Here is a 22,145-nt window from a genome sequence, read left to right as displayed (position 1 = left end):
GTCAAGCTTTTCCATGACAAGGCCTTTGTGGGGGGCGGGGGAACCAAGGAGATCAGGAGGACAGGAAAGAGGCCAGAGCAGGGCTGGAAGGAGTGGAGGGGTGAATGGGATGCCTGACACTGCCCCTGCAGCAGCCCAGATGGCTGCCTGTGTGGTCACCCCCCCTCCCCAGGTAGGCCTGCCTGGACTGGCCTTAAGGGGCCGGAGAAGCTGGCCTCCACCCCAGGGCCCAGGAGCAGTGAAGGCAGGCTGGATGTGGGTTTCAGGACTTGAAGGGTATGGCGGGCCCATGGAGACCCTGGCCACCTCTCCTGCATCTGGGACTCCCGCCAATGGCGACACCACTCACCACTCCCTCCTATGGCGGCCCACATGCCCACTTCCGCCACCCCCTCAGGGTAGGAACAGGTGGGGGTGGGGCTGGCCTGTGGAGGGAGGCCCAGGCCAGGTGGCCGCCAAGGGACCCATGTAGCAGGGCCAGGGCTTCCCCGCCTGGCCCCACTCTGCCCTCTCCTGAACTGGGCGCCCAGCCTGAGCGGGTAGCCTATCCTGTGGGGAAGGAGGCAGCCTGACCTGGACGCAGCCGTGGCCAGGCACCTGGACTCTGGCTCTGCACGGGGGCCTGGCAGCTTGGGGACTGAAGCAGCCTGACAGCTGGCCACCCTGGGGTCACTCCCAAGCCCCCATCTTGTCAGTCAGAACTTGGTTTTTCCTAAAACTTTATTTTGTAAAATGTATAGAATAAGCTATACCAGTGACATCTTTAAGTTAGAACAACGTCTGTCCTTTGTAAGCATGGGCCAGGAGGGCGGATGGGGACGCAGGTGGGAAGGACTGGGCGGCGGGCTAGCCCATGGATGCCGCTTCCTCCTCGTCGCTGCCATCGGGGACAGCATCTGTCCCGAAGTAGCGATCCCCGAAGTTTCCTGGAGAAAGAAGCAGGCCCTTGTAGAGGGGGCCTGGCTCAGCCTGCCCTGCCCCGTTGAGACCCGCCGCTGGCCCTGGCAGCCGCACCGATGCCCGGGATAATGCGGAACAGGTCATTGACGCGCTTGTCCACCGCTGTGGTGATGATCCTCACGCGGGGAAACGCGTAGGCCACCGAGTGCACGCCCATCTCTGCCATGAGCAGCGACAGCAGGAAGATCTTGTCCTCCGGCACGTCGTGGTCCTGCCGGAAGGGCCCAGGGACGCAATGGAGACTCCAGCCCCTGCCCCACCCAGCAGCCCCTGGGGCCACTCACCAGGAGCACGCGCACTGCCATCATGGCCGCGGCGCCCGTGGACACGGTGCAATCCATGAGGATCACGTGGTCGTCGCTGATGTCCTTGGGCAGCCGCAGGTAGTGGAGCTGCGGGCGGCCGAGCGTCAGCGCCACGTCAGCACCACGTCAGCACCACCCGCAGCCCAGGGTCGCACCAACGGCTCCCACCCCCTGCACAACCCCCACACCTCCGGCTCCCCCGTGAGCTGGTTGGTCTGGATAAGGATGGTGCCGATGCGCACGTCCTTGCACACGGCCCGCAGCGCTGGCTCCATGGTTTCACCCGCCCGCAGGATGGACACTCCTGTGATCTGAGGGGGCAGGGGGCGGGCTGAGCTGCATCCTGCCCTTGCCCCCCCACCCCCGGGCGCCCCAGGCACGCCCACGCCCTACCTGCTTCCCCGCGTAGCACTTGCCCGCGTAGTCCTTCCCCTGTGGGGTCTGCACCACGCAGTCCTGCGGCCAAGCAGTTGGGGGCGCTGGTGAGCACGAGGGGCCACCCTACCCCGCCCCTCGCCTGCCAGCCCCGCACCTGGAAGGGCAGGAAGGACAGCGCATGCTCGATGAGCAGCCGCATCAACCTCTTGGAGTAGAAGATGAACTCGTCCCGGCTGGTCTCCTTGTCCCTGCAGCCCAGTTACAGGAGGGATGGGGGCGCTTTAGCAACAGGGGCCACCTGGCCCCGCCCCGCCCCCCCTGCCCACGGGCTCACCTGATGATGGTGTGCATGCCCCGCACCTGCGGCGTGCTCTTGAGGACACTCAGCGTCTGCGGCAGCGGGTGGCACTGGTGCGCGGAGGCCAGCGCGGCCCTGGGGACACAGCGGGCGGGACTGGAGGAGGGTCTCGCCCCGAGCCCCCTCTCGCTCCACACACTGTGAGGGGGAAGTTCTGGGTGGGAGCTGCCGCCTCCCTGTGGCCCCTCCGAAGGTGGGGAGCCCCATACCCCCACCCCCTCAAGAGCTAGGCAAAGGTTAAAGAGCACAGTGGAAGGAAGGTGGAGCAGCTGACCATTAGGCGGGAAGCGAGCTGCGGAAGAGCCGCAGAGGCGGGGCCAGGCAGAGCGAGGGGGGCTCAGGACCCCTCTACCCCCGGGGACAGCTCAGCTGGGGCAGCCCTGCCCCTGCCCCCCAGGTGACGTGCGGCCCCTCAGGAGAGGGAAAAAGCTGCCGAAGCTGCCCCGTACCCGGAGGGAAAAGGGCGGGAGGCGGGGTGGGCGGCAGCGGCCACAGCCCCAGCACAGCGCAGCCGGCACCACAACCAGCGCACTCGGTCCTCACATATCCCAGCGCAGCTTCCTCTGCTCGCCAGGCGGAGAGGTGATGAGCGGGTCGGGGAGGGGACAGGGCAGGACACCCCAGGGTTTACAGAGAAGGAAGAGAACAGAGAGGGCCGCTCAGCCGGGGAGCAGCAGAGGTGCGAGGCGGTGGGAGGGGCCAGGCGGCAGGAAGACCCCGGGAGAGCGAGCGTGCAGAGACGTCCTCGCCCGCCCCCGCGACACTTCCTGGGGCCGCGGAGGCGGTGCGGCCCCAGTCCCCACTTCCTGGGCTGACCAGAGAAAGGGAAAATGCAGGCAGCCGCGTTTAGGGGGTTTCTCTAGTGTGAAGCCTGGAAACGTTTTTCTCAGAGCAGAGGCTGGCGACGGCCCTGAGGGGGTGCTCCGGGTGAGCACTGGGGGCCCTGCCAGGCACACAGCCCAACGCCACAGAAAGCCCAGGCCGCAGTCAGCCCCCCATGCTGCCCACCCCGAGGGGCAGGACCTGGATGCAGCCCCGGGCCCTGTGTGAGCTCTGCCCTGGGGAGCGGGGGCCAGAGGGTGGGGCGGGTGGGCACCACCCCAGCGCTGTCCACACCGGTCCCCCCATCCGACGAGGTGCTCCCCCAGCGCTCAGGCTGCAGGAGGCCTGGACCCCGTGGCCCCTGGCCTGGCGGGCAGGCAGTGCTGGCGCAGGGAGGCCGTGCCTCTGGGGCCGGGAAGAAGCCAGACTCCAGAGTGGCCCGAAGCCTCCCAGGTCACGGCTCGGGGCGACCGCAGGCCAGTTCTTTCACCTCCTCCTGTGCCTTTGTTCCCTCACCCGCCCGAAAGGGGAGGCAGAAGCAGCGTGGGGCCTGGGCCCCCTTCTGTGTCGGGAGCAGGGCTGCCTCAGGGAGGAGAACCGCGGCCCCCAGCACCGCGCGTGCCGGCTACGCGCCGTCTGTGCGGACAGGCGTGGGGCGTCTTACCTGACGCTGAGCTCACGCTGCGGCAGCATCACGGGGGACAAGGGGACAGGGAGGCGCGTCACTGAGGGCAGTTCGCCCCTCGCAGCCACTGGACAGCATAGCCCGTCGCTGCCGTGTGCCCTGCCCGGCCACCCACCCAGGAATGGACGCGTCACAGCCCCACGAAGGGACGGTCCTCGGTGACTGCCAGCCACGGTGGGGGGCAGAGGGGCGGTGCCAGCCGACCGCGGGTAGGCAGCCCCTCAGGCTTCCAGCCCAGAACGTGTGGCCTCAGGCCGGGACCCCGCCGTGGGTGCTCCAGAGGGGGGCCTGGCCCGGAAACCCAACCGTCCCCCCACAGGGCGGGAGGCGCAGCTCAGGCCTGGACCACCAGGGGGCACCCGAGCCCCCTTCCTGGGGCCCTGCGGACTGCGCAGGGAACAGGAAGCATGTGGGGGCCGCAGGGGCAGGCGTGGGGTGGGCACGGGGAGGCTGGCTCACCTCTTCCAGCTGGCTGTGCACATGCTGGACAATCAGGTCAATGGCCACTGTGTTCCCGCTCCCTGGGAGGAAGGGCAGGGGGATGACGCCTGCTGGAGGGTGGCCGCGCCACATCCTCACCCAGCCCCCAGGGCAGGCGCACCTCGGGGCACCACGATGTCTGCCAGGCGCATGGTGGGCTGGATGTACTGGTCGAAGGCCGGCTTGACAAACTTGTTGTACTGCTTGATGACGCCCGTGATGTCGCGGCCGCGCTCGCTGATGTCCCGGCGAAGCCGCCGTACGAGGCGGATGTCGGAGTCCGTGTCCACGAAGATCTTCATGTCTAGGAGCTGCAGCAGAGTGAGCCACTGAGCATGGCCGGTCCAGGCCCGGGTCTGGTGACGGGGGGCTGCTGCCGGCCTGCTTCCCGGGCAGCCTCCCTCACGGACACGCTCACCCCCAGGCCTGGGCTTGGTGAGTCTGGGGTCTGTCCTCACACTCAGCACATGGCAGGTGGCCCCTGAAGGGACCATGAACGGGGGTGCAGGGGCCATGGGTTCCCAGGGCCTGAGCCTCAGAGCTTCCACAGGAACAGAAAGCACAAAGCGGCCAGGAGACAGGCCTCAGCAGGGGCAGCACAAGGGGCCACCGTGGACCACCCTCACCCCAAGGTCACAGTGACCTTAGCAACCATGTGGACCCCGGGGGACAGCCGTGGGGTGTGCAGATGGGGACAGAGGACTTGGGCGGTATGGCCACTGAGGGGATATCAGTGTTTTTGGGGGCGTGGGGGGGGGGAAAGCCCTGCCTGGTCTGCTCAACCCTACATCCCCCACCCCTCCAGGGAGAAGGCATGCTCTCAAGGCACCACCTACTGGGACAGGTGGCCACATACCTCGGGGGCAGGGCTGTGACCAGGGCCTGCCAGGAGGCGGCCAGTCTACAGCCAGGCCTGTGGGAGGCAGCCCAAGCCCGTCCTCACCTCCAGCAGCGCCTTGTCAGCAAAGGCCATGATGCCCTCGAAGATGATGACGTTGGCCCCGTAGAGCGTCTTCTGCGGAGGGAGGGGCCTGTGCTTGTGCCCGCGCCCGCCTGTGGCCCCCGCCACCTGCGCGCGCGCCCGCCAGGCCTACCCAGTCTTTCTTGCGGCTGTGGGTGGTGAAGTCGTAGACGGGCACTTTGACGCTCTTGCCCTGCTTCAGCTTCTGCAGGGTAGACACAATGAGGTCGAAGTCGAAGGCATCGGGGTGGTCGAAGTTGTAATTGTTGAGGGCGGCCTGCTCCTGCTGCTGCCGGGTGAGCACCTGCGGGGCAGGCAGGCTGGGTGCCACTGGGGCCACCGAGGGGGGGCGGGCTGCGGGCTTGGGACGGCGGCCGCGGGCACAGGCCCCTTACCTTGTAGAAGGAGTCCATGGACAGTAGGACCACCCAGGGCACGTCCAGGGCCTCAATGATCATCCTGGCCACGGTGGTCTTCCCAGAGGCGCTGCCGCCACCCAGGCCTGCGGGCAGTGGGCCAGTGGGCTCACACCAGGACCCCGGGGGCAGGGCCCATGGGGATGAGGGGGTGGCAGGCGGGGCAGCCGGCTCACCGATGGCGAAGGCCTCCTTGGACTGCGCGCCATGCTCGTTGTACCAGGGCGGCCGCCCCGCCGTGTAGATGGTGCGCTTGCTGGTGCGCAGCAGCGGCGGCTCTGACTTGCACTGGCTGGTGGTGCGTTTCCGGGGTGAGCGCCCGGAGCCCACGGGTGGGAGCAGCCGGTCCAAGGCCTCAGCGTTGCTGCTGGGGGGTGGGGAGGGACATGCTCGCCTCGGCCGGCTGTGCCTGTGACACACCCCCTGCAGGCGGCACACCAAACCCGCCTGCCACCCCCCACCCACAGGGACTGCAGCCTCGGTCACTGTTCACATGCATTCCCAGGCACAGCAAACCACGAAGGAAGTATCGCCCACACCAAGGGCAGTGACATGGATGGACACAGGAGGGGACCCTGGGCTGGGAGGCCCTGCAGCCTGCAGGGTGGACACTTGGTCTGGGAAAGTGAAGCAGCACGTGGCCTGGCTGCCACCAGGCTTGTGGGGGCCAACCTGCTGACCTTTTTGTTACTAGCACCCCAGAGGGTCTGCGACTACTGGCCTGAAGCCCGAAGCCGAACAGGGTGGCCCCCTCAGGGGGACCCTGAATGGCTCAGGGCCTGCTCGGCACCCTGTCAGGAAAGGGCTGAGGCAGACTCGGACACAGTTGGTGTCCTCGACGTAGGTTGGTGGGGGAAGTGAACGCTAAAGTGTTTGTGCAGAAACCAGCCAGCAGGCGTGGCCACCTGCACGCCCTTCAGGAAAGCGTGCGAGAGTGGGGTGCGTGTGTGAGAGTAGGCTGGAAGCCGACGCGCTGGGACCGTGCTGGGCGGAGGTTAGGGATGAGGGGTTTGTCTGGCTGGAGTGCCTCACGGGCACCTGCCCCCTGCTCTCAGCAGCCAGGCCAGGCTGCATCAGCCTCTGAGGCTGGCTGCCCAGCCATCGCCACTGCAGCCCACATGCGTGTGTGGGGAGGGTGTGGAGGGAGTCAGCTGAGGCCTAACACATGACAAATCACACGGGAAGCTCCCAGGGCACAGATGGCCATGTCTGCACATGTGTGAGCTGTAAGAAAGCCAGCTGGCGTATTTGACAGGACGCACACAGCACTGTTCTGGGGGACAGAGAAGTCACCAGGGCAGCAGTGGCGGGGTGGGGGGGTGTCGGTGGCAGCAGTAATTAGCCAGTTTGTGTGCCTTGGTGGTGTCTCTACAGGGACAGCAATTACCCTCCACATTCTGCTCAGAGCCAGTGCTGATGTTCCCAGTGGGGCCGAGCGCCAACACCAGGCACAGAGGTGTGCAGGTGGTCAGGTGGGCTGGGGACAGGATGCGGCGCTGCCGCCGACCATGAGCATGTGGGTCACTGGGCCCGACGTGGACCAGCCGCCCTGGGCACCGCCGGCATGCCCCCTCAGCATGAGGAGGCGGATGGTATCCGTAGGTCCCGGTCAGAGGACAGCGCCAGCAGCACCCCTGGACACCTGCCCGGGGGCAGCCCAGCCGCACACCCCGGCAACGGCAGGAGGAGCCGCCCCAGCAGCAGGAGAGCACCGAGGGCCATGGAGGCCCCTCCTCTCTGAACCTGCTCTCAGTGAGGAAGCCCCACAAGGTCACTGTTTGCCAGGGGCCTGCCAGGCCCACATGGCCCCCCAGAGCTGAGAACTACAGCTCACATCGCTCCCGGTCCCCCACTTCTCATCCCAGGCGGCAGGCCCCTCTGGTGGGAGCCTTCGGGTCCCTCCTGTGACAGTGCCTGGTTCCCTGAGGAAATGACGGTCACCATCAAGGACAACTGAGGGCGGGCGCTGCTAACGCCTGGGGTGGACAGCTTCCTAGGGAAGGGGGGAGTGGGTTGGGGCAACTGCACTAGACGTCCACCCACCTCGGCTCACAGGGGCCTGAGAGGTGTTAGGCTGGGTGGGCAGCCAAGCCCAGCCCTGAGGCCTCCTCCAAAGCCCAAGCCCGTCTCTCTGGGAGCTGGGACACGGCCTCTCCCCACACCCTCCAGGTGAGCCTTGCTCCCTTGTCACAAGTGGGACCAGCTTCCAGGTGAGAAACTGCACAGGAGACCTCACTTCCCTGCTCCCAGGTGGACCAGGGGCTCCGGCTACAATGGCAAGTAATTTCAGGCACAGGATTGGGTCCCCAGCGACAGACTCCTACGGTGAACAGCACTCCCTCCCACCCCTCCCCTGGCAAAACCAGGGCCTGTGGGTGGTAGGTCTGCCCCCACCCCCAGCACCTGCCTGGCCTGGATGTTTCCTGACACCCATTATGCACAGCGGTGGGAATCCCCCTTCTCCCAGAGAAGGTGGGTCTCTCCACCACAGCCACGACAACAGGCCAGCCACTCACCTGCCTTCAAGGGCCCAGCAGCCCGAGATCCTGATGCCAGGGTAAGCTGGGGGGCTGCTCATGACTGGGGCACAGGGGTGGGGGTCCGAGGTGTTTGCAGGGGGCACCAGTGCAAGGCCTTAGGCCCACAGTGGCCCCCCACGGCAGCTCAGCAGGCACCCAAACTGCCCCTCCGTGAGGGGCTGCCCCCTGGGAAGCAGGGAGTCAGCTGCTGGGAGGCCCTGCCAGGCCCTGGTCACAGCGCTCACCGCCAGCCCCCGACACCGAGGTCATAGGCATAAGCGGATCACCCCGGCTGGGGGCTGTGCACTTGCCGATATTAATAGCACTGACCCTGCTGGAGAGCAGGCCAGCCGTGGGTGTGAACAGCCCTCTGGTGCACGGCTGGCGCAATGGTGCACTGCCGCCTAGGGCTTGCTGTGACCCCCGTGCACCCCCCCCAACACCCTGCAGAGAGCTACAGACCCCTGGCCTGCCTGGGGCTGCAGAGCCAGCTGCCCCCAGCGCCACGGGAATCTGAGATGTGTCTGGGCCGAGCTGAACTCGGGGCTGAGCAGGGTATCCCGCCCCTGTCCCCAAGGTGCCTCCTAGAGGCATAAACAAACCTGAAACTCTACCCTCCAGAGCAGCTGAGAATAGCTGCTGGCCCCGCCCCTCCACAGCCAAGCTCCAGCATGTCCCCCAAGGCCACCCAGTGCTCAGTCCTGGGTTTGGGGGAGGGGGGACGGTGCACAGCCACTCCCCAACCTGGCAGCAGGAGGAAGAGAGGCTCAGAAAGAGTGGCCAGCTAAAGGATCCATCCGCAAGTCTGTGAAGGGGTGTCCATCCACGGGCCCCAGACTCTCTGTGATCAGTCCACCAAACGTCAGCCTGTCAGCTCTCTTCCTGACTCAGCACTAGGGCTGACAGAGCCTCAGGGGAGAGAGACGGCCACGTGAGGTTCACAGGTCGGCAGGGGGCCTCTCTCCTGGCTGCCCAGGTAACAGAGGTGTGTATCTGCAGCCCACCAGAGGCACCTGGTGGCAGGACTGACCTGTTGGTCTTTGCCCATGGGAGCCCCCCTCTTGGTTGCCCTGCCCCCCTGGCCTGGGCAGATGGGCAAGGGCAGAGCCACTTTAGGGACCTGGACCTGCCTTGGGCAGGACTGCAGAGCTGGGGCTAGCAGCCCCAGGGCCTCTACACCTGCCTGACAACCTGTGTGGGGTTAGGGAAGTCTGCTGTTTGCAAGGGTGGGGGAAGTGGGAGGGAGGTGTTGGCAGGAGGTAGGAGCTGGTTCATCTGGGCCAGGCAGCCGATGTCCCAGACCAGCTCAGGGACAGAGGTTTCAGGGTGGCTGTCTCAGGGCAGGTACAGACATGGGAACCCCACCCACTGGCATGACCCCTCCTTCTGGCTGCTCTGGGCCAGCCCCCCTGTATCCCACAGCTTCAGCCCTGACTCCACTGGACCCAACCCGGAGATAGCCTGAGGCATGCAGGGATACCTGGCCTCCACTGGAGCCCGCTTAGGGACAGTGCAGGGGAGTCCTTGGCATAAGCACTGGGGGACAGTGGTGAGCAGAGGAGTGGCGGGGCAGACCCCTCAGTCTCCAGAGCAGAGTCCTGCCGTCCACTGGGCCCGCAGGTCCGGCCACCTCCTCTGTGTGCAGGGCAGGGCAGGGCCCGGGTGGTGGCTGCTGGCCACCTGTGTCTCCAGGGACTTGCCTGGCCTGTCTGATTCCAGGCTAAATCAAAGGCTCTTTGGGATCAGCAGGTGTTACTGACTCAGGGCCTATTAGGCCCTGTTCCCTGTGCCAGGCTCCCAGTATCTGCTCATTGGGAGGGTGTCAGCCCAGGACACAAGTTGCTCCTTCAGAGCCAAGGCAGCCTCCTCCTGCCGGGGAGCACTACACGGCACCCTTCCTTCCTCTCCCGGCCGCACTCAGGTCGTCCAGGTACCGACCGTCCGGGGACCAGGGGCCCGGACTGGGACCATGGTTTCCTTTAGAGCCCAGGCCGGGCCATCCCTGACTTCCCCTGGGGACAGCTCAGACCCGGAAAGCGAGGACCCGGCCTCCTCGGTCTGCCACTGGCGGCGCTGGTTCCCGAGGCATGGAGCTGAGCCCGTTTCCTCTCGACCACTTGTCTCTACTGCCAGGGTGACAGGCAGCTCCTCCCCAACTGTACCCCCACAACGTCCCCTCTTGCAAAGCCGCCACCGAAGCCTGGAGGGTACCCCCCTCCAGGTGCGACAGAGGGGTCCATGTACCACCCCTAGAATCGCGCCCCCTGACCTCTCGGTGGGGCGGGGGCGGACTCCAGCACAAGCTACCCGCCTCGGAGCCTCAGGCGGGCACACACCGCGGCCCAGTCCACTAGGGACGGAAACCAAAGCCAACCTCGGGGTGCGGAACGCGCTCGTTCGCTCGGCCCCGGGTCCGCCGGGGACCGCCCAGCGCAACCAGGGCACCAGTGTGCCTGGCCGCACCCCTGCAGCGTCCTCGTGGGCCGGGGCTGCCCCTCCCACGGCTGCCGCGTGGGGCGTAGGCGACCCCGGCCCGCCCTCGGTCGCCACGCCTACCGGTCCTCGCCGGCGGCCTCGCTCTTAGCCACTGGCCGATCCGTCCCGTCTCCCGCCATCGGGGGCCCCGAAGGTGTGCGGGGGGCATCAGCGGAGGCCGGAGGCGCCGCCATGGAGCTCCGAGGCCTCTGCGCTGGGCGAGTGGGCGGGGTGGACTGCACAAGCCGCCGGGAGCTGTAGTTCGGGGCTGTACACTGTACGCCCGCCGGCGCGCTGCAAGGACTACAGGTCCCACAAAGCCTTGCGGCAGGGCATCCCCAGACTTAAAGTGGGGGTTTCGTCCGCCCGGGGGAAGGACCCTACCCCTTGTATTACCACAAACTCAGCCACACACAACCCTTGGAAAAAAGGCAATAAACATTTATTTGATACAGTCATTTTTAATACATACAGTTGATGGCCCACCCCCGTGCCACTCGTGCCTGGGGGCAGGGACGAGGACCAGGGACAGATGGTCACAACGCGGGCAGACCCGAGCTTACCGTCAGAACATCTTGCAAATAAACACTTTGTAGATAGAATATATATGTATATTTGTGGTTACAAGTGATAGCTGGAGCCTCTCTTTCAGAATGCACTTATGTGCGGAGACTGGCATTTAAAAAACCAAACCAAGAAACCCAAAGTACAGGACGCGTGGCTGTCAGGCTGGAGGTGCAGGCTGGTCCTTGAACGTCCCCCCCCCCCCCCGCCCCCGCCGCCCCCCTCCCAGCTCCAGGACAAGCCTCCTGAGGCCGGCAGAACGAGGACCCATGGGGACAGCCCTGACCTCCATGGGTCAGGGTGCACCGGTTCTTTCCCTTCTGAACCAGAGGAAAGGTGGGGGGTTGGGGAGGGGGGCTATGGCTGGGAGGGCCACTGGTCACACCAGGAAACATCCTCATCTGCCTTTGCACAAGCAAATAAAGTGCATCCTATTCCTGTGTGAAAGTGTGAGCCCCTCGAGCCAGCCCCTTCCTGTTCTCAGGGCAAGGGGGTGGGGGGGCTGGGCCAGAGGTAGATCTTCAGAAGGGGACTTGGCATTGTGTCCTGGGCTTGGGTCTCAGGCAGGGTCCACGCCCACCACGCCCACCACACCCCGGAGCCTGCCACTGGGGTCCCTCTCACTGAAGGTGGCAGTGAAGGCCCTGCAGACCAGCCTGCCACTGCCGCTCACCAGAAAGGAGGGAGGGAGGAAGGGGGAGATGGGGTCCGACCCAATAGCCCATTTTGGCAGCAGCCCCACACCCACTTTAAAGACAAAGAAGGGGGTTAAAGTGCTAAACATCAAGTTATCCAGGACCCCACCGCCTCTCACGTCTGGTAGGGTTCCCACCCCAGAAACCATCTGTGAACCATTTGGAGAGTGACCTGGAAACACCCCCCAGCAAAGTCTAGCCCCCCACTCCCCAAGGGCCAAGTACCTGAGAGGCCGGGGCGGGCGGCTGTCCCCCCAGTAGAGCTGTTGAGGTCCAACCTCCCCCAGTCAGCGGTGACAAAGACAGAGAAAGCATACCTGGGGCTCCTGTCCGCACCTACTTCTCCTCCCCTCCCGAGGCCACCCCTGAAGTGGCTGTCTGACCCCTCCTCCACCCGCCATGCACCCAGTGGCTCCCAGAACCCAGGGAAGAAAACCCTCCTGCCCTGTAGCCCAGCCCGTGCTGCCCTGCCTTGACTCCAACTCCGGATCCCCACCCGTGAGCCCATAGCTGTGAGTGGGCCGCAGCCCACCACTCTGCACCCTCCCTCACACACCAGGCCCAAGCTGCTCAGGGTCAGAGCCTCTGGACACACAAGCAGCACAGCGCCCTGGCACCCAAGCCCCTGGGGCCTGTCCCCCTACTGTAGGGCCAGAAGAGTGGAGCCCAGCTTGGTGCCCCTCCTCTCCAGGGCTGGGCGAGAACGGCAGCTGGGGTGCAGGGGGTGCCCAGTGGGCACTGCCTCCCTGAGCAGGGGAGGGACCCCAGGGACCCCAGACCCAGCATCGGCACCAGGAAACCCTTAGCACCAAAATGTCAGATTGTTGTAAGTTTTTGTATAAAAAACAGAATAAAAAAAGGTTGTTACTTGTCACAGGAACAAGACTGGCACCCACGACACACCCAGGAGACACACGCACACAGGCAAATATCAAAATTCACATCGTCCAGGATCAGCAAGGCCGCACCCTCAGCCCCCCCACCCCCCCGTGGAAAACAGCCTCCAACCAACCCCAGCGGCTCTGAGCTTCCTCACCCCCAGGCAAGGCCACAGCCAGGAGGCAGGGCCCAGGGAGGAGGCCAGAGCTGTTGGCCTACTCCTCCAAGTGCCCTGGACTCCAGCCTGAACCCTGCCACCTAGCCATCCTCAGGGCCCCAAAGGGAGCCAAGACAGCCCCCAGCTCCCATCAGCCCACTGTGACCTTAGCCAAGCCCCCTCTCAGGCCTTCAGCTCTCCTACGAAAAGACCACACAACCAGAAACGAAGGGGCAGGTACAAAGCGGGCAGGGGCTTCCAAAGGAGCCTGGCCCCAGGCAGACAGAAGGCTGCTTCCTGCAGTGGCCACTCCTCAGAGCTGGGCTCAGGCCCCTGCCCCAGACTGGCCAGTCTCTAACCTATCAGGCTGCCCCAATCAGCTCAGTGCTGTTGGCCCAGCTGGAGCATGCTCCACGTGGCCCCAGCTGCTGCAGCCCTGCCTGTGGGCAAACCAGAGGTCCTCCCTTGCCCCAAGCAGGGAGCACCACGGAGATGGCAGGGAGCCCACAAGGGGGCCAATGCCCCCACCAGAATGGACACAGGCCAGTGGGGCAAGCGCCTGAGCACAGCAGCAGTCACACCTGCAGGGGCGGGGGGTAGGCCCGGAGAGGTAGAGAACAGAAGCAGAGGAGCCAGAGGTGGGGAGGGGCGAGGGGCACGGACTGGCAGGTCAGTATGGCAGCAATCAGACTCGGGGTCTGTCCTGGGAGGTAGCTGGGGGTGCTGGGGTTCCAGTGTCGGGGAGAAAGGCGAGGCTGCTCAGGCACCCTCATCAGCCCAAAACCAGGGACCCCCGAGCCTTGGGCTTGAGGAAACAGACGGGGCACGCGGCTCACGTGGCCGGGGCCAGAAGGCACCTGGCTGCTGTGCATCGCCCCCATGGCACCAGGCCCAGGCCACAGAGGCTTGCCCTGCCCCTCCAGGGCCCTGGACTCAGCCAGGCCCGTGCATATCCCTCCAGGCTATTGCACTTCCACAGGCCCAGTAGCAGCCTGCATGAGGGAGGGGCAACCTTCAGGGAGAGGGGTGGGGCTGGCTGCCTCACTGGACAGATGGGTAGATGAGGTGGGGGTGGGGAACTGGAGGGTGGGACATCCTCGATACCCCACCCTAGACAGAGGAGGGAGGGCTTGGCCAGCGTGGGGACCGGGCCCCACCCACCTGCCAGCCACCATGCTCACTTCTCAGGCGCCTTCCCAGCTCCCACCTTCCGGCCAGTGGAGCCCCGGGACCCCTTGTCTCTGCCTCCTGGGGGCCAGTCATCCTGGCGGGGGGGCATCTTGGGCGCAGGCTCCTCAGGGGGCCGCTCCTTGGGCTTGCGGCCTCGCTTCTTCCCACCTGCCACGCTCTTCTCCTCCTTCTTGGGTGCCAGAGAGTCCTGGCTCCTCTGTTTGGGGGGCGGGTCTGCTGAAGTCCGGAACCAGTTCTGGGGAGAGAAGAGCAGCGACGGGAACCTGGGACGGGAACCTGGGACGGGAGGGTGGCCCCAAGCATCTTGACTCTCCCAGGGACCCTGGTAGCCACCTTGAGGATAACGTGCCCGGTCTTTTGATGGTGGCCACTCACTGAAACAGCACCCCCAACCCCTCCCTGGCCGGGCGTCCTCCATGGGCCGGCCCGCCCCACCTGGCCTACTCACAGGCCCCAGCCACCCACCTCAGCGTGCGCCTTGAGGATGTGGTACTTGACGCCGCTCTCGGAGCCGAACTCCTTTGGGCACAGCAGACAGCAGTACTTCCCCACCAGGTGGTCTCCCTGCAAGACGCGGGCAGCCCGGCCCCAGGTGTCGGACCAGGCCCCCACCCCCGGCCACAGGGTACAGCAGCCACAGTGTAGCTGGCCAGGTCAGGGTGCTCACTGTACCCCACAGAGGAAGAGCCCCCGTGGTCAGGACAACTTGGGAGTGACTGACCCGTGGCTAGGGCTGAGGGATGGCCAAGTGTCCTGGGCTGGGTTGACCATGGAGCACCTGGGGCGAGGCCGCATGTCCCGCATGTGGGGGTCCCTGGGCGGACTGCTGGCCATGGTGGAGGGCCTGGGGGCTCACCTTGCTGCAGCTGGCCAGATGGGCCTTGAGGCCAGACACGCTGGAGTAGATGGCTTCGCAGCACTGGGACAGGAGACAGCCATGGGGAGGACCTCCCAGCAGGGCCCCCTCCTCAGCCAAAGGGCACTGGGCCCCTCTGTGCGAGCCAGTTGGGGGCCTAGCCTGGGAGCCCTGGGGTATGGGCAAGCTGGGCCTCTGGGTCTGAGGTTGAGGCCTTCTGCTAGCAGGACCCAGGGACCACAGGCAGGCTGGCCACTTGGCTCCCACCCAGGGCCACATCTGGGGCCTCTTTCCCTCAGTCCCAGTGTCCCCAAGCCCACCCAGCAGCCTGCCCCAGCTCACGTCGTTGGGGCAGTTGATATGGCCTTTCTCTTTGACTTCGTTCTTCCACGCCTCCAGCAGCTGGGGGTTGAGCGTGGGGAGGCCTGGCCGTGTGTAGTTGAGCTGTGGAAGCAGGCAGGCACCAGAGTGAGCCCGAGGGGCCGGGGCAGAGCCACCCCCACTGCCCTATGGAGGCCCTCAGCTGTGCCCTCTGCAGGGAGACCCAGCCCTCGGGAAGTCAGCAGATGGCCCGGGCCCAGGGGTCAGGGTCATCACAGGGGACTCCATGCAGAGGCTCAGAAATCAGGCCTCACCCGCGCCGTCTCGGGCACCAGGTCATCTTTCATCCGCCGCTTGGTCCAGTCTCGGGCCAGTTCGTCCTCTGCGATCTCTTGCAGGTGGAACACGGCAACCTGGGCCGATGTGCGGCGGATGCGGCCGCTGGGAGTCCGCTCAACACCCAATAGGTCCTCAGCCTCAGGGGGCTTGTCCTGGGGCTCCTCCGGGGGCTGCGGGGCACAGAGGCCAAGGTGAGTGACGGGAGACCCATACCAGCAGGTGCAGGCACACGTGGGGAGGACACACGTGCTCAGTGCCGGGAGGACAGAGGGGCCCAGCAGCTCACCGGGGCCGCGTGCTCCGAGCGCATATGGTAGTCATGGCCGGCCTTGGAGCGGTATGTCTTGCCGCAGTGGCAGCAGGGGAAGGAAGGGCTGTCCACCTCGCTGGGCGGCTTCCCGCAGCGCCGCTGGTGGTACTGGTAGCCCATGAGGCTGGAGAAGGCAGCCCCACAGCCCTGGGGGCCAGGGGGCATTAAGAAGCCAGCAAGGGGCCCTGTGCCGCCCACGCTGCCCCCACACCCGAAGGGTCACACTGACCTCCTGGGGGCAGCGCAGCCGCCCCATCTGCTTCAGCACCTTGCGCAGCCGCTCCCGCTCCTCCTGCTCGCTCCCCTCTGAGGCCTCAGTGTCAGAGGGCTGGGGGGCAGGCCTGGCCTCAGTGCTCCCACCCCCACAAAGCCCTGGCCCACGTCGGGCTGGGGTGTTGGAGGGCAGGCAATGCTCAGGGCTGGGCAGGCAGGGTGGGGCAAGGTAGGGAAGGGGGCCTGGGGTCAAAGCCAGGGCAGGGCAGCTAGGCCTGGGCATACCTTGGCGCTGTGCTCGGCCATAGTGTGGTAGTTGAGGCCAGCCTTGGACTTGAACTGCTTCCTGCAATGCTGGCACTTGAGGGCATCCTGCAGCTGCAGACGGGTGACCCATGAGCAGCCGCCCAGGGCACCACCCCATGGAGCCCCGGGGGCAGCCTTACCTTCTGACACACCTCCATGTGCTTCTTGAGCCCCACAAGGGTCTTTCGGGTGACCACGTTGCAGGTGGGGCAGACGGCCTCCCCCCGCTCGTGGAGAGCCCGCTGCCACTGCTCCTCGGGGCCACCTGTGGGGTGGGGTCGGGGCTTCAGGGGCTGTGGCGGGCTCAGGCCACCCTGGGTGTCAGGCAGGGCCCAGGGTCCACACTCAGCTCCTGATCCGTGTGGTCCAGGATCTGCCTCAGTCAAGGCCTACCCCCTTCCCCCGCCACAGTAGCCCCTACCTGGGGCTGGATGGGCCACGGGGGCCAGCACTTCCTTGCTGATGTTGCTGGCGGGGGGCACTTTCTTCCGAATGTCCTCAGGACTCGGCCCCTCCTGCTTCTTGGTACGGTAGCCTCGGGATCTGTCCTCTGCTTTGGCCAGGCCTGTGTGCACACCCGAGGTGGGGCAGGTGTGGGCACAGGCACCACACACCTATGCACGAGCCTGGTCCCGCAGGTGCCGGGCCAGCCGGGCCTCACCTTTGAGTCCAAATGTTCCTGAGATAGACGGCTGCTCCCCTGTAAACTTCTTGGGTGTTTTCTGTTTCCTTCCTGACTCGGGGGAGAGGAGACGGGGCCAAGACTCTGGTCAAATAACCGTGGGGAGGCTGGCCGCCGCCCCTGCCCTGGCTGTCCCCCCCCTCGTCTTACTGTGCTTTGTGCGTTCTGCCCCCTCCTCAGGCGGGGACAAGGGGCCCACGGCCCTCGGCGCCTCCTTGCCGCCCAGGGGCCTGCTGCCCAGGGAAAGAGGGCCACTGCTGAGGTCCGCGCCAGGATGGCAGGCCGAGCCCTGGGCGGCAGTGGACGGGCCACACTCCCCGTTCTCCGGCCTCGCCTGCTTGGGTGGGAGGGGGCAGCTGTCCAGGCCATCCGCAGCCCTGTGGGAAGCAGAAGGTGAGGGGCCAGAGGGCGCACCCCAGGCCATCTCCCCCGCCTGTGCCGGCCAGCACCCCAGCCCACCCAGACGGCACCCCTACCTTTTCTTCCCACTGGCCCTCCCTGCGGCTCGAGGAGTTTTGTTCTCGGACTTGGTCAGCAGCACCATTTTGCAGGATGGCGTGTGTCTGCTGATGGCGATGGGCCTGCTGACTGTCACCAGCTTACTGACCACAATGGGCCTACTGACCGTCACTGGCTTGGCCACCGGCACAGGTTTGGTGACCGTCACAAGTTTTGTCATCGGCACTGGTTTGTTTGCAGTCATGGGCTTGGTGACCGGCACAGGCTTGGTGACCGGCACGGACTTGGTGACCGGCACGGACTTGGTGACTGGCACGGGCTTGGTGATTGGTATGGGCTTGGTGACCGGCACAGGTCTAGTGACTGGCATAGCCTTGGTGATTGGCACAGGCCTGCTGACCGTCACTGACTTGGTGACCGGCACAGGCCTGCTGACCGTCACGGGCTTGCTGATGCCAATGGGTTTGCTGACACCGACAGGTTTGCCAATAGTGACGGGCTTGCTCACTCCGATGGGCTTGCTGACCCCCACGGGCCGGCTGATGGTGACCGGCCGGCTGACCGGCCCAGGCTTGGGGGCAGGCAGAGGCCGGTCCATGTGGTTCCAGATCTGGTGCTTCTCCAGCTGCGTCTTAGAGGTGAAGGCGGCCTCACAGAAGGGGCAGGGGAAGGTCAGCCTTTCTGAGATAGCGCCCTGGGTGGAGAGGGCAGTTGTGGGCCGGGCCACCTGGGGCTCTGCCCAGACACACCCCAAGTCAGGGCAGGCCTCCTCCTCCCTGACCCATGGCCCCTTACCCCCTGACACCGCTGGTAATGGTATTTGAGTCCGTAGATGCTGGGGAACTCCAGCCAGCACCCTGAGTTGGGACACTGCACCCGTGAATGTGCTTTGAATTCGTCTTTCCACTGGTTCATCAGGGAGAGCTGGCATGGGAAAGGCGGGGCTGCTGACCCAGGCCCCGGGCTCAGTGCCCTGCCCGGCCTTCAGGGCAGGCACACTGCGAGGCCCTTCGACCTGGGCCCACAGTGAGATCCGAGCCACCCTGGGCAGCCACCTGGACCTGCTGTAGGGTCCCCACGGACATGGTCCCCTGGGCCCCAGGCCACACCACGGACCCCTGGGGCCCAGGGTGGCCCTGATGCGTGCTTGGTGCTGGACTGCAGATGGCAGGCAGGCAGGATGGGAGCCTCAGCAGGTGGGTCCCATCTCGAGCCCCACCCCAGCCCTCAGGGAGCTCACGGGAATGTCTCGGAGGGCCTGGTTCTCGGCTTTCGGGCGCCCCTTTTTCTTCCCTTCTGTCCTGTCGCCAGCTGGACTTCCCGGGTCAAAGCAGAGTGGGGCCTGGCCGGGCACTGTCTGCCCCCCGCGGGCCGCCGGCAACCCTGCGGCACACAGCGTGTGTGGGGCTTGGTGCGGTGCGGCCGGTAGCCTCGCGCCCCCACGGCTGAGGCATGTAGGGGGGAAGGTTGTCAGCCCAGGACGAGAATCCAGGGTCCCTGGCTACCCCCACCCTGGGAAAGCTCTGAGGGGGTCACCCAAGAGCTGGCGGTCCAGGAGGTGGCTGGCACCCAGCACTGGCTTTCTGTGACCGCTTGAAGTTGACCTCAGCCTGACCCTCTTACCCAGCTTCGGCGGGTCGTGCCGCACAGGAAGCCGGACCTCATGCCGGCTGCCATCCTTGCCAGGCCCACTCTTGCTGGATCCGGGGAGCCGGCGGCCGCCTCCCACACAGAAGGGGTCAGACATCGCTGCAAGGCAAGTGCACAGCCCCATGAGGCCCACCTGAGAGGCCGTCCTTGCACCCAACCCCTGCCCTCTGGCTCTGGGAAGGGGAGCCTGCCTGTGTGCTCTTGGTCCCAGGGCCAGCAAGCGACGGGGCTCAGGGCGGTGCTGGCCCAGCTGAAGTCTCCCCAGGAGACACTATCAGCTCGGGAGAGTCTGGCCCTGTCCCGAGACCCGCATGGGTCCGACGGGCTCCTTCCATCCTAGACACAGCCTCCGAGCGTGTGGAGGGCCGTGCACCTCACCCCTGGCAAGGGGCCTGGCGGCCCCAGCGGAGGCCGAGTGCTTGGGCAGCAGGCCAATGGCATCCCTCCTGGGGGCCAGTGATGACACCAGTGGGGCTGTGGGCGCACAGGCTGTGCGGGCCTGTCACCTGGGGTCGTCTTCCTTCCCAGTCCCAGCCAGACCCAAGGCCAGGCCGCCCTGCTCAGATGCTTACCCTGAATCCTCCTCCCCAGGACCGACAGGGAAGACGGCCAACGTGAGCACTGAGGGCCCCAAGTCCACTCCCCAGGTGCACGGGTCCCCCTCCTGGGGCAGGGGGCAGGCGAAGGGTCCCTGAGTCTGTACAGCCACCCTACCTGCTCCATCTGTTTGTTCTGCCGGGGTCCCTGGGCCACCCTCCACCTGGTTGGCCTCCTCACCTCCACCCTCCACAGCCTCTCTATCCCCCCCTCGCAGGGCCACCAGCCACAGGAAGTACCCCATCCCCTGAGCAAGGAGGCTCTGTGGGCATGAGAACTGGAGGGACTCGGAGCTCTGGCCTGCCGGGTCCTCCACAGTGATGCCCAGGCCCCAGGGGGTGTGGGCAGGTGACCCCCCCCTCTCGGGTGGTTTCCTGCTGACTGGGAGAGGACAGGAAAGGGCTGCCCGGGGGCAACAGGAGCTACCTGGAAAGCCGAGGTCAGAGGTCAGGACAGTCACTGCTTGTTGCAGAGAGGGTGCCTGGGTCCTGAGCCTGAGGGTCTAAGCAAACTCAGGCTGCAACTTCCAGAGGAGACAATGCCAACATCAGTCACTCCTGCCCTGGGGTGACCCCAAGTGGCTTGAGGGGCAGGGGCCTCTGGAAACCCCCACTTTCCAGTCTTTCTGCAGCTTGGTGGAGAATTCAAAGTTGGGGGGCCTGGAACCAGGGCTGGCCTGGGAGGCAGAGACCCTCCTTCCATCCGAGGCCTGTGACTCTCGCAGCAGGAGGAAGGGCTTCCACCCTCCTGGAGGACCCAGCAAGGACGAAGAGAAGGGACCCTCGCGGGGGCTGGGGAGAAGTGTGCAGAGGTGGGCGCCGCGCTGATCACAGGCAGCAGGACCGCAGCACGGCCAAGGCCGCTGGGCCCTGACACCCCCCCCCCCCCCACGGCCCCGCTCAGGTTCGGGTGCGCGGGCGAGGCAGGCCCGGGGATGCACACCTGGCGGCTGGCCTCGCCACCCACCTGTCACCTGCGGCCGGGGTGAGGCCCCGGCCTGGCCCCGGAAGGGCCGATCGCGGGCGCCTGGGGAGGGGGGGCGAAGGCAGTGAACCAAAATGGCGACTTTTTCTGGAGAAGGAGGAGGCAGGAGCGCGGCGCCGGCGCGGGGCGCGGGGCGCGGCGCGGGCTGTCCGGGCGCGCCGGGGGAGCGGCAGGCGGGGGCTCCAGCGCGGCGCCCCCCAGACCTGCGCGCGGGGTCGGGGTCGGGGGCATGGGCAGCGCGGGGACCGTGCCGGGGTCTGAGCCGGGGGCGCGGCCGGGAGCTTACCTGCGGCGCCCAGCGGGCCGGAGGCGGGGCGGGGGCCGGGGCCAGGACGGGCCGGACAGGGGTGCGGGCGCGGGGTCCGGACGGCGCAGGCTGCGCGCCGCGCTGCGCACATGCGCGCTCCCGCCCCTCCCACCTTTGACAGTTTTACTGGGGGGGGGGGGGGCGGCGAACTCTCGCGGTATTCCTGCTGCCGCTCCGCGCAGGGAGGGCCGGGGCCGGGGGCCGGGGCCTGCGGGGCCCGCGGGGCCCGCGGGGCTGCGCGTCCCACGGGTCCGTCTGCCGGGGCTCCAGTGCAAAGTGGCCGGTCGTGCCGCCCAGAAGGCGGGAGACGTTATTTTCAGACACTGGGGTAAACTGAGGCACCATAAGGGCGCAGGGTCCTGCCCCAAGCCCAGCTCGCTTGGACTGAAGCCACCGGATGCCTCTGCGTCATGGCCCTGGGAAGGGGGGCCACCGTCCTCTGGGACCCTGAACTCCTGGCCATAGGAGCCCTGAGACTGCAAAGCAGGACTCGGCCTCTCTGCCAGCCAGCCTTGGGCCACCTATGCCCATGGCCACCCTCAGGGGATCGCTGGCTCCTGGCCTGCGAGGACTGCTCTCCACTGGGGTTACTAACATTGACGGGACCAGCCCGTGCGCTTGGGGACCGGGTATTCCTAGGCTGTCCACCACTTTGCTCCTCTGTGCCCCTGAACCTGGCCCCCTGCGGGAAGCTACTATCAGGTCTGCTGGGGAATGACTGGAAGAGGGGAAGGAGGGCCCGTTGGGGACGGTTACGAGGTGTACCTCCTTCCCTGAAGCCCTGCCCACCCGGCCCTCACACTACACAGGCCCCACCCCCACCCTGGAGCAAGCTCCGCGGCACTGCTTGGGGACAGGGCACCAAAGATGGCACATTTGAGGCCTGCTCTTCTTGCAGGACCCCTTGAAATCTGCCCTCTCAAGGCCAGCCACAAGGTGCCTTAGAAACCAAGGCAAGGTTCGGGTGAGGGCACTCAGTGGGGGGGTCCGTCGTTGGCCAGAGAGAGACCTGTGTGACCCCGGGAGGTAGAGGGAAGGCCCTCTGACCCAAGCACACCCAGAGCTGTCAGCTCCCCCTGTGTGAGTCTGCACGTCCGTCTGTGGCTGTGGCGTGTCGCTGCCAGCAGGTGTGGGTCAGGCAGCACCCTCTGCAGACGGCAGCGTCGGGGTGTGTGTCCTGTGCTGGGTGAGAAGATGCTTGTCCACCCGTTAGTCTCCAGGGGGCTGGCTGGTCATGGGGTGTGGGGCTTGTCTGGATCCAGCAGGCGTGTGTTCC

General features: G+C 66.2%; 2 protein-coding genes across 22 annotated transcripts; both read right to left on the bottom strand.

Moving 5' to 3' along the window:
- Positions 1 to 702: 702 nt before the first annotated feature.
- On the bottom strand, positions 703 to 10,587 carry UCKL1 (uridine-cytidine kinase 1 like 1). Of its 17 annotated transcripts, none has more exons than XM_053926761.2 (15): positions 10,441 to 10,587; positions 5,542 to 5,732; positions 5,345 to 5,451; positions 5,083 to 5,253; positions 4,932 to 5,003; positions 4,110 to 4,299; positions 3,968 to 4,029; positions 3,488 to 3,504; positions 1,978 to 2,139; positions 1,798 to 1,891; positions 1,659 to 1,721; positions 1,454 to 1,576; positions 1,245 to 1,352; positions 1,015 to 1,171; positions 703 to 926 (listed from the first exon to the last, which is right to left on the bottom strand). In XM_053926761.2, exons 1-15 carry the CDS (start codon positions 10,551 to 10,553, stop codon positions 847 to 849), a joined length of 1,710 nt encoding a protein of 569 aa, XP_053782736.1. In that variant the 5' UTR covers positions 10,554 to 10,587; the 3' UTR covers positions 703 to 846. The 17 variants fall into 17 exon arrangements, 15 of the variants coding, with proteins under 15 accessions (XP_053782736.1, XP_024415163.1, XP_053782735.1 ...); XM_024559395.4 differs by having other exon boundaries at positions 1,978 to 2,076; XM_053926760.2 differs by lacking the exon at positions 3,488 to 3,504 and adding an exon at positions 2,545 to 2,564.
- Positions 10,588 to 11,134: 547 nt separating this feature from the next.
- ZNF512B (zinc finger protein 512B) lies at positions 11,135 to 20,978 on the bottom strand. Of its 5 annotated transcripts, none has more exons than XM_071221722.1 (19): positions 20,849 to 20,978; positions 20,005 to 20,369; positions 19,554 to 19,645; positions 18,955 to 19,080; positions 18,572 to 18,714; positions 18,127 to 18,255; positions 17,349 to 18,025; positions 17,023 to 17,249; positions 16,852 to 16,923; positions 16,612 to 16,755; positions 16,331 to 16,455; positions 16,170 to 16,262; positions 15,901 to 15,999; positions 15,648 to 15,818; positions 15,337 to 15,531; positions 15,044 to 15,145; positions 14,702 to 14,764; positions 14,311 to 14,409; positions 11,135 to 14,080 (listed from the first exon to the last, which is right to left on the bottom strand). In XM_071221722.1, exons 4-19 carry the CDS (start codon positions 19,076 to 19,078, stop codon positions 13,832 to 13,834), a joined length of 2,712 nt encoding a protein of 903 aa, XP_071077823.1. In that variant the 5' UTR covers positions 19,079 to 19,080; positions 19,554 to 19,645; positions 20,005 to 20,369; positions 20,849 to 20,978; the 3' UTR covers positions 11,135 to 13,831. The 5 variants fall into 5 exon arrangements, with proteins under 5 accessions (XP_071077823.1, XP_071077821.1, XP_071077822.1 ...); XM_071221720.1 differs by lacking the exon at positions 19,554 to 19,645 and adding an exon at positions 19,173 to 19,427; XM_071221721.1 differs by lacking the exon at positions 19,554 to 19,645 and adding an exon at positions 19,173 to 19,427 and having other exon boundaries at positions 20,005 to 20,080; positions 20,849 to 20,960.
- Positions 20,979 to 22,145: the final 1,167 nt, after the last annotated feature.

The sequence above is a fragment of the Desmodus rotundus genome, chromosome 6 (genome assembly GCF_022682495.2).
Source record: "Desmodus rotundus isolate HL8 chromosome 6, HLdesRot8A.1, whole genome shotgun sequence".
In the NCBI taxonomy this organism is placed as follows: domain Eukaryota; kingdom Metazoa; phylum Chordata; class Mammalia; order Chiroptera; family Phyllostomidae; genus Desmodus; species Desmodus rotundus.
The sequence above is the reverse complement of the archived record's forward strand: the minus strand, read 5'-3'. Positions and strand labels throughout refer to the sequence as shown.

Excerpts from the sequence above, each read along its gene's own strand:
- UCKL1 (XM_053926760.2), bottom strand. The coding sequence starts at position 10,553 with ATGGCGGCGCCTCCGGCCTCCGCTGATGCCCCCCGCACACCTTCGGGG. Across the intron at positions 5,004-5,082 it reads ACAGCCGCAAGAAAGACTGG|AAGACGCTCTACGGGGCCAA; the intron begins GTAGGCCTGGCG and ends CTCCCTCCGCAG. Across the intron at positions 1,722-1,797 it reads TGTCCTTCCTGCCCTTCCAG|GACTGCGTGGTGCAGACCCC; the intron begins GTGCGGGGCTGG and ends GCTTGGCCGCAG.
- ZNF512B (XM_071221722.1), bottom strand. The coding sequence starts at position 19,078 with ATGTCTGACCCCTTCTGTGTGGGAGGCGGCCGCCGGCTCCCCGGATCC. Across the intron at positions 16,456-16,611 it reads CGTGGCCCATCCAGCCCCAG|GTGGCCCCGAGGAGCAGTGG; the intron begins GTAGGGGCTACT and ends CCCACCCCACAG. Across the intron at positions 14,410-14,701 it reads ATCTGGCCAGCTGCAGCAAG|GGAGACCACCTGGTGGGGAA; the intron begins GTGAGCCCCCAG and ends CGCGTCTTGCAG.